This window comes from Wolffia australiana, chromosome 2, assembly GCF_029677425.1.
Source record: "Wolffia australiana isolate 7733 chromosome 2, ASM2967742v1".
NCBI lineage: Eukaryota > Viridiplantae > Streptophyta > Magnoliopsida > Alismatales > Araceae > Wolffia > Wolffia australiana.
This window is the reverse complement of record NC_135836.1, coordinates 26130772-26141065: the sequence shown is the minus strand read 5'-3', so window position 1 is coordinate 26141065 and position 10294 is coordinate 26130772. Positions and strand designations below refer to the sequence as shown.

The 10294-nt window shown below is 45.4% G+C and overlaps 1 protein-coding gene across 1 annotated transcript; it reads left to right on the top strand.

Moving 5' to 3' along the window:
- The first annotated feature begins 2677 nt into the window (after window positions 1–2677).
- On the top strand, window positions 2678–5841 carry LOC144700270 (phenylalanine ammonia-lyase 1-like). The gene is made up of 2 exons (XM_078571742.1): window positions 2678–3263; window positions 3875–5841. Exons 1-2 carry the CDS (start codon window positions 2812–2814, stop codon window positions 5628–5630), a joined length of 2208 nt encoding a protein of 735 aa, XP_078427868.1. The 5' UTR covers window positions 2678–2811; the 3' UTR covers window positions 5631–5841.
- The last annotated feature ends 4453 nt before the right edge of the window (window positions 5842–10294 follow it).

The window sequence follows — 10294 nt, the reverse complement described above, 5'->3', positions numbered from 1 at the left end:
ATTAAAAACATTCTAAAGGACAGTTCCCGTGGAGACGACCTTACTCTAACTACACATTTGAGTAAGTTTATAACTTTTATCAAATTTATTTGATTGTATGCAAATTAAATTACAACCACAATTAAAAATTTACATTCATTTGGCATTCGTCATTGACACATGAAGGTATTATTATGGATCTCTTTACATCATTATATTGATCGGCTCTGGGTTGATATATTCCACATTTTACCATAGCATCTTGGGATTTTTTAAAACAATTGGAAATGAATAGGTTCTACTGATATGACAAAGGGAATAGGATGTGATCTTCCCAGTCAGTTCTTGGTAGGTGAAAGGAGCCTCTAGAGTCAGCTCTAATGACTGCTCAGACATGGAGGAAAAGAGAATACACTATGCCAGCCGTCATCGTTACCTCTGAAGACAACGGCTCAACCAGGAAGACGGCATGGTGTAAGTGGCCATTGACCGCCGAAAGTAGTTGTGTTCTGGTCGTTTCCACCCTACCCGTAACCGCTATTAGGGAGAAATATCCATAGCAGGAGAGAGGGGGAGAGAGAAGAGGAAGAGAGAAAGGTTTTGAGAGAGAGAGAGAGAGAGAGAGGGAGGGAGAGAGAGGTTTTGAGAGAGAGAGAAAGGTTCTGAGAGAGAGGTTTTGAGAGAGAAAGGTTCTGGGAGAGAGGTTTTGAGAGAAAGAAAGGTTCTGGGAGAGAGGTTTTGAGAGAAAGAAAGGTTCTGGGAGAGAGGTTTTGAGAGAAAGAAAGGTTCTGGGAGAGAGGTTTTGAGAGAAAGAAAGGTACTGGGAGAGAGGTTTTGAGAGAGAGAGAGGGAAAGGTTTTGAGAGAGAGGTTTTGAAAGAGAGAGAAAGGTTCTGAGAGAGAGGTTTCGAGAGAGAGAGAGAGGTTTTGAGAGAGAGATAAAGGTTCTGAGAGAGAGGTTTTGAAAGAGAGAGGGGTTTCGAGAGAGAGTTTTCGAGAGAGAGGTTTTGAGAGAGAGAAAAAGTTTCTGAGAGAGAGAGGAGATAATGGTTCTGAGAGAGAGAGAGAGGAGACAATGGTTTTGAGAGAGAGGGAGAGTGGTATTTACTGTTGAATTCACGGGGAGAACACCACGGTAGGTGCGGCGACGGCGCATCAAATTCAGAGCGGGACGATAAGTCAACATGTTAGGCCGTCAAGATTAATATTCTTCAAAGAAATCGCGCTGTTCAACTTCACCCATATCTGATGGAAAGTAATCCAATTACCGTGTTCGATGCCAGAAATGTCTCGGCCAATATTTATGGAACGTACGTGCAGGAATCCGCACAATGCAAGAAGATTTAATCAAGTTGAATGCTATTCCATGCATTTTCCACGTATAACAGTCCGGCAGTTCCCAAAAAAACTTAAAATTCAAAACCAATGAGAGAAAGACATGAATTTCCCAAGAGGAAACATCCCAAAGTTGCTCACAAAACGGAACGCTTAACTGAGTTTCCAACTCCTGATTCCCACTCTGGCTAGCCCAGAAGTTGTACATCTATTCATCTGACTATTTGTCTCCGTCTTCCTCTCGATATATCCTACTAAGATACGAGCTTAGTGTTTTGTATTAAACCGACGCTTCGTGTTTTCGTTTTCTGATCTTAACTATTCTATGTCATCCAAGTCCCCTTCTATTCAAACGCGACGGATAAATTTTTTTGTAACTTTATGTGATTTTGCCTTCTAATAAATCTGTGATGTAAATTGAACCTTATTTCGCATCCTTGATTCTAACCATCGTCCATTCTGCCGAATGGATCTATATTCTTGACGTTTATCGTTTTAAATCTACCCATTATCAGCCGTCTAAGGTATAATAAGATCTTAATTCCAAACCGAGGCCTTCGTCATCTCCAAGGGCGGAATGACGTCGCAGGGTGGAGAGAGAGCTTGGCAGTCGAAGCCAGTCATACTAATAGAAATACTTCCCCATCGCGAGTATGATCGGATACTGTCAAATTCCGAGTATATCAAAGGTCTCCGTTCAGACTGATCCCACCGATGCAGTTGAAGTAAGCAATTCATCTAAAGTTGGTGAATAAGATAGACAGAATGAGAAGCAGCGTAGACGGAATGGCGCAATCTCAGCGCCAGACGTTCAAGAGACCTGAGGTGAAAGCCCCGAGACAGGCAACACGCCATCGCCACAATTTACCAACTCTATCGAAACGTTATTGTGTAATTTTAAGTTCACGATAAGGGAGAACTATAGACGGGTGTCGTGCCAGCCTAGCCAGGTCGTAATTCACCTACCAATATACTCACTTTTGTGCAAATCTCCTCACCTCTCTCTCTCTCTCTCTCTCTCTCTCTCTCTCTCTCTCTCTCTCTCTCTCTCTCTCCAACCCGTTTCCATACTAACCACGTTCGTCTCATTGCATCCGTCTCCAAAGGATGATGGACAGCCAATGTTTGACGGGTAGGACTGAGGCTCGCGTTTGGTGTGCGCATGGGATGCTTATCTAACCCCCGGAAAGTCAAGCTGACCGAAGAACTATCATAGAATTCGACGGCCCAGATCGGATTTCAACAACCCAGCCTGTTGCCTTCTTCTCCTGCGCACCAACCCAAGGCGGGTCCACCGCCGCCGTGTAGGCGTAGCGTCCCTCTCCGCTTCCTTCCCTCGCTATTTAACTCCCCACCCTCTTCTTCTCTCGACTCAGGAGATAACAATACCATCATCTCCGTCTCTTCTTCGTCTTCCTCCGCCCCAGAGAGAGAGAGCCCGCATCCGAGAAGAAGGAGAAGAAGAGAGTTTCCTCGCAGTCGCTACAGATCATCCTTCATGCCTGCAAACTGCCACGCAATGGAGGTCGAGGCGATGATCAATGGCAATGGCTACCACGTTAAACCCGCTGTTGAAGAGATTATCTGCGTGAAATCTGCCGTGGCTCCGGTCGTCGGTGATCCGTTGAACTGGGGACGCGCTGCTGAGTCTCTTTCCGGAAGCCATCTGGAGGAACTGAAGCGGATGGTGGAGGAGTTTCGAAGGCCACTGGTGCAGCTGGCTGGAGCCGAGTTAAAGATCTCTCAAGTCGCTGCCGTAGCGGCCGCGGGGGCCGCCCAGATAAGGGTAGAGCTGGACGAGAGTGCAAGATCTCGCGTTAAGGCCAGCAGTGATTGGGTCATGGACAGCATGAACAAGGGCACCGATAGCTATGGCGTCACCACGGGCTTCGGCGCTACCTCCCACCGCCGGACGAAGCAGGGCGCTGCGCTTCAAAAGGAACTCATTCGGTACCTCTCTCTCTAAGTCCCTTTATCCATATATTAATCTAACTATCGATATCTACATTGTCTATCAATATCAATCCAACTACGTACATATATCCACCAAACTTTCCATCTGTCTGTCTATCTATCTTTCTTTCGATCTATCTATCTATGTGTCTACGTATCCACCTATCTACTCCTCTATCAATCTGTCTCCCTGTCCGTCTATCTCTCTATCTGTCCATCTGTCTCTTTCTCTACCCATCTATCTTTCAGTATATCCATCCATCTATCCATCTGTCTCTCTCTATCTGTCTATTTATCTCTCTATCTCTATGTCTGTCCGTCCTTGTATGCGCCAATTTATTAACTTCTCTGTTTCTACGAACCTACGCATAACGAGTTGTCTTGGAGATCCACGCTTTCAGTATGCAGTTGTAGAGAGTAGGTCGGTCAACTTCACTCGTTTGTAGTTGAGCGGGGTTCCTCGCTGGTTGGTAAGCCTAGCGATCTTCTTAGCGAGACGTGGCGACGAAACCACACGACATCTAACCTTAGCATAACCCTCCCCCTAATTTTCTTCATTGACGTTCATGTTGAAGCTACCATCTCTGACAGCTCGCGCGCTCTCGCAGGTTTCTGAACGCGGGGATCTTCGGCTCGGCGACGTCGTTCGACGCAAACACAACGCTACCGCCGGCGACAGCACGCGCGGCCATGCTAGTCCGCGCGAACACCCTGCTACAAGGATACTCCGGCATCCGCTTCGAGATCCTCGAGGCTATGGCTGCGCTTCTAAATTACAACATCACTCCATGCATCCCACTTCGCGGCAGCATCACCGCTTCCGGCGACCTCGTCCCGCTCTCGTACATCGCCGGGCTACTCACCGGCCGTCCCAACGCCGTGGCCGTGACCGCCGGCGGAGCGCGCATCTCCGCCGCCGAGGCCTTCCGCGCCGCCGGTATCCCCGGCGGGTTCTTCCAACTCCAGCCCAAGGAAGGTCTCGCGCTAGTAAACGGCACCGCCGTGGGCTCGGGCCTAGCCTCCATCGTCCTCTTCGAAGCCAACATCATGGCTCTCCTCGCGGAAGTGCTCTCGGCTGTGTTCTGCGAGGTCATGCAGGGGAAGCCCGAGTTCGCCGACTATCTTACCCACTCGCTCAAGCACCACCCCGGCCAGATCGAAGCCGCGGCCATCATGGCTCACATCCTCGACGGCAGCTCCTACATGAAGATGGCGGCCAAGCTACACGAGCAGGACCCGTTGCAGAAGCCCAAGCAAGACCGCTACGCGCTACGCACCTCCCCGCAGTGGCTCGGCCCTCAGATCGAGGTGATCCGCCAGGCGACCAAGTCGATCGAGAGAGAGATCAACTCCGTCAATGATAACCCTCTCATCGACGTCCGACGAGGCAAGGCCCTCCATGGAGGTAACTTCCAGGGTACTCCTATCGGCGTCTCCATGGACAACACCCGCCTGGCCCTCGCCGCCATTGGGAAGCTCATGTTCGCGCAGGTCTCTGAGCTCGTCAACGACTTCTACAACAACGGTCTGCCTTCTAACCTCTCTGCGGGGAGAAATCCGAGCCTTGACTACGGCTTCAAGGGCGCCGAGATCGCCATGGCCGCCTACTGCTCAGAGCTCCAGTTCTTGGCAAATCCCGTCACGAACCACGTACAGAGCGCGGAGCAGCACAACCAGGACGTCAACTCTCTCGGCCTCATCTCCGCGAGGAAGACTGCCGAAGCGCTGGATATTCTGAAGCTCATGTCCTCCACTTACCTCGTTGCTCTCTGCCAGGCCATTGATCTTCGCCACCTCGAGGAAAACCTGAAGAGCACCGTCAAGAGCACTGTCAGCATGGCTGCGAAGAGGGCGCTGACCATCGGCGCCGACGGGGAGCTTCATCCCTCGCGCTTCTGCGAGAAGGATCTCATCCGGGTCGTTGATCGGGAGCAGGTGTTTACCTACGCGGACGACCCTTGCAGCGCTACATACCCCCTGATGCAGAGGCTCAGGCAGGTTCTCGTCGACCACGCACTCATCAACGGGGACAGGGAGAGAGAACCCAACAGCTCTATCTTCCTTAAGATTGCGGATTTCGAAGAGGAGCTGAAGATGGTTCTGCCCAAGGAGGTGGAGGCTGTTCGGAGAGCATTTGAAGACGGCACGGCTGCCGTTAAGAACCGGATCAAGGACTGCAGGTCTTATCCTATCTACAGGTTCGTGAGGGAGGAGCTCGGAACTAGCCTTCTCACTGGGGAGAAGGTTACCTCACCGGGGGAGGAGTTCGACAAGGTATACATAGCCATCTCCCAGGGTAAGGTTATCGACCCTCTCTTGGAGTGCCTGCGCGACTGGAATGGTGCTCCCATCGCCATGGTCTAGATCTCCAGCTTCGCCCCTTCTGCCAGTTTATTTCTCTTCCTCCCGTCTTCTTTGTCGCCTTGAACGATAGCCATCTGTTGTGGAAGAAAGAATACGCCCCCCTCATTTGTTCTTATTTCTTGTTTGCTCCTCCTTGTAGATCGTTCTCTGTGAAGGTGATGCCAAGTGTAACATATCTAAGCGAATGAATACAGTCAGAAATAAGTGTTCATATTTCAGTTGAAAAATAAAAACAAAAGATTAAACTTCAAGCAATTTATCTATTTACTCTGTCCAAAGCCTCCTTCTCGATTTTTCTCCTCGAGGGAAAACTGAACACTTAACCATTTTGCCAGTAAATCTTAAAAATTGAACACTTAACCATTTTGTGATGATATCAACGGATTTGCCCGTTGTCTTGAAGAATAAAATATATCTAACTTTTTCCAGTCTTTCTTTGATGAAGAGTCGTTATATTTCCAAGTGATATTCCGCCTTGAAACATTTCCTGCTTCATTTTCTGATTAAGACGAGGGAATAAAGCTCAACTGAATGTTTACACACCGTAACATGTGAAGTAAATATAAAAGTGCATATTGTATGGTGTTAAACCTTCTCCATTCTTACAGCTACATCAAGACCAGTCGTCCCTATATGTCCGGCAGTTATTTCTTATCTATTATTATTAGCGACGGATTTGAAATTCGGGCGTTTTCCCCTATTATTGAGTTTCTATTAAACTGCTATCCTGGATCACATGAATTGCTATCTAATGTTCCATGTATTTTTAAGGAATTTCAACGGTATATTAAGACCTCATAACTTTGCCATACTCGAGATATATCTCCAAGTTTGGAACTTTTACATTGTTAAAATATCATTTGAACTTTTACAATTTCATCATCTCCTACTGTAAGATCTAATCATTGCATTATAACTCCATGCAAAGTATATTTCGTTTGCACAAAAAGTTAGGTAGAGGATAAACACATTTATACAATTTTGGGTATTAAAATCAAGAAAAAATGCGAATTGATGATTTCTGAATATAAATTACTACATCTAATATTTGGTTTATGAACAAATCATATACATAATATATTTTAAGGTGTAAGTCTATTCCTCAAGTTCACACACGGATAAAATGAATTCAATTTATTAACAAGAACTCATTATTACTGATTGATGGTTAACACTTGGTTTCTATACAAAATTTCAAGGAATTGCTTATTGACGAGTAAGTCCCATGGTTTTCAATTATGCATCCTAGTTTTTTTTGTTTGTTTTCCCAATAGTTACCAACACGTTTCTCTAGTAGGCATCCCCTTCTTACTATTGTTGCACCATAGAGAGCCCTGGGGATATGGATTTTGTCCCTTACACTGTTTCCTGTGAGTCTGGTTTGCTGTAAGTAGATATTTATATTTTTTTCTAAAAACAATAATTTTCAATCAGAGCCAGATTTTGGTCTTCTCCCCCAAAAGCATCAGTCAATTATAGTCATGGATTTTACATATAAAATTTCCTCAACCATGTATTAGTTCCGATAATAAAATCAGCTGAACTCCTTTGTTTCTGAAACTAATCCCACCAAGGATGAATAGATTCTATCCTTAATGATACATTTCCTCTCTAATGATCATAAGTAAGATTTTCAGAGTGATCTGAATCCTTTCAAATGTTTATTAGCTCACTCGCATACTTCAACAGTGGTGTCTTTCTCCACTTGATCATGTAAGCAAATGAGACAAGTTTGTTGATCTTTAACCAAAAACCATATGTGGATTGACCATGGTAAGAATAATCCATCAAGGTTGTACAAGTATCCCCTTATTTCCACTTATATCATTTTCTAGAAATAACTGAGCGTAAGAGCCACATCATCGCTGGAGAGAGAGAAATAGAAAGCGAGATAGACAGAGAGGGAAATGTTACTTATTTCCAATCGTTAGTGGGGCCCGCCCGCAATGCTCACTTTGGGTGGAGAGGGAAGAGAGAGAAAGCAGTGATGTACTCATTTTGGGAGATAAGAAAAAAATCTCATCTTCAGCCACTCAGACGAACCACACAGATATGAAGCTTGTAGACCGACGACGGAGTAGGAAAAAAAACAAAGGCTGTATCGTTTGGATTACATGCCAGGGGTAGCATAGAGGACGAGGGACGGAGCAGACCTTACCTGGTTCCTATGCGACAATGTCGCCCATTCCTTCTTTGCCTCCAAGCTCCTCGCCTCCGCCGCCGCCAGCGAAATTCTGTAATTCAGATCCCCCAAGAAAATTATCCGGCTGCCAAGATAAGAAAAGTAATTTGAAATAAAGTAGAGTATAATATTACGTTCTGTATCGTGTGCAGTTTGTGTCTTGATTTAGTGAATGTTTCTAATTCGTGGTCGAGGGGTTTCCTTGGCTGCCGGTGGAGGAAGGCAGGGCAAGAGAGGATCTTGGTACTTAAATATCAAGATGTATGCAGCATTTTGGCGGCAACGCGGTTGCACCGACGCTCGTCTCCAGCGGCCCTGCCAGATGACAGATGGGAGTTGATGAAGCAGAAGCTCTTTTTTTTTCTGAAGGAATAACGTAACCAAGATGGCACCCTGGTAGGGGAAGATGAGAGTTTATATAGAGAGAGGAGGGGAAAAAGGTAAGGGAGGAGTTTCTTGCCTCGTTGCCCATGAAGCCCATGGTGCCGCATTGCCTTTTGTAGTCTTCCTCTCAGCCACACGACCAGAAGGATTCCACCATTTGTTGCTTCACCATAATTAAAGAAATCCTTGGCCTGGCCCTCTTTAAGGGGTTGGATTTCTACCCCAACGACGACGATGATGACAATGTCGACGATGATGATGACGATGATGATGATCAGTTTAGTGCAGCGCGGATGTTAGATCGGCTTACTGGAAGCTGAAATTAAAGGGATGTTAGTTTTGGAGGACTTTGGCGATGAGGAATTAGAGAGATTGAGGGTGTACCAGAGACGATAGACATAAATATTGAGATGCAGCCAGCATTTTGGAGGCGACGTAGTTGCACCACCCTATCGTCTCCTACGGCCCCGCCAGAGGACAGATGGCAGCAAACGAATGTGGTTGAACGTTTGCCACATTGCAGGTAGCTAGGAGTGTCCTCACATTTGCTGATCTTGTCGATCGACGGTACGCAATGCGCTCAGCCCGACAGTTGACCTCAATAGCGGGCGCAATCATATCCAAATGGGTACACCAACCTATTAATAGTAGTAGAGATTAGTAGTAGAAATAAATGTCTAAAATGAGATACTGAAAATAATACGGGGGATATAATATTTCATTGTTCATACAGTAGAGGTGTAGAAGGGCATATAAAAAATATTTCATAATTTTTACGCCCATTTACTATATTTTATTCTGGAAAATGTAAATATACCTTCCCTTTGTAGTCTCTCTTCTTTAAGACCTCCGGAGCGATATAATAATGCGTGCCAACCGTTGACTTCGGGTGTGAAGGACCAACGAAGTCTAAATTAGAATGAGAGAAATGAATGGAAGATTGGAAAACTAAATATACAATGTGAATGACGTCAAACCTTGGAATTTCAGAAATTCCGTAGCTTCAATCTCGGAGCCAACGATGTCAGAATGTATGTATATCAACTACTCAATCTGAAATTAGGGATTTAGGGATCACAGTCAGAATTACAAAGCACAATCAGAATTTAGGCATCCTTAAGTCAGAATATCACAATCACAATCAGAATTTCCAAGCACAATTTAGGGATCACAATCAGAATTTCTGAAAGGCAATCAAAATTTCCAGGCACAATCAGAATTTCTAAAGGACAATTAGAATTTCTAAGCAAAATCAAAATTTCTCAATCACAATCAGAATTTTTAAGGACAATTTGGGGATTGAAATTTAGGATATGAACTTCTCAATCAAAATTTCCAAGCAAAATAAGATGATGGAAATAGAGCATGGGAATCTCAATCCCTTGAATTGAGCCGTCGAAGTCATTGAATCGAGCCGTCCAATTCATCCCCCTCTCTCGCCTTCCGTCCAAGATCTCAATACCTTGAATCAAGCCGTCCAATTCGTGAAAACTTGCCTCCAAGATCTGTTCGATGGCGGGGCGGGGATCCAGGTTGTGATCGAGAACCATCCATTGGGTGATCTTCGTGTTCCTGGGGCGCTGCTCAATCACTCTCACTCTCTCTCTTCTCTCTCACTCTCTTTTCAGCCAATCAGAGGCCAGAAGGGTACACCAATTGAGAGCGTTGATTATGTATCATTTTTTCTAATTGAGCATCAACCATATAATTTACGCCAATCGACATAACCATATTGGACCAATCAGCGAGGGAGCCTAAAAGATCGATCTTCTTTATCAATCAAGGGCATAATGTTTGATCAAGAAAGGCAATCAATGAATGGGCTTTACCGTGTCCCCTTTTAAGTTCACATCTAGGGTTGCCCCATGAAAGTCCTTGAATAGACGCAAGTAAGGTTCTGTTCCATTTACTGCGACCCTGGATCGATTTGATCAACTAAATGTCATATTGATCAGATCAGCCTCTTGGCGGCCATCAGGATCTAGCCAACCCTATTAAATCAAATGAATCTTTCGATCAAGAGTAGATTTCATTGATGAATCAATCTTAACTCTTTGAGTCAACCATGAACCATCACAGATCTATAACTCCCGATCCA

Coding starts and splice junctions, on each gene's coding strand:
- LOC144700270 (XM_078571742.1), top strand. CDS start 2,812: ATGCCTGCAAACTGCCACGCAATGGAGGTCGAGGCGATGATCAATGGC. Junction 3,264..3,874: donor CTTCAAAAGGAACTCATTCG/GTACCTCTCTCT, acceptor GCGCTCTCGCAG/GTTTCTGAACGCGGGGATCT.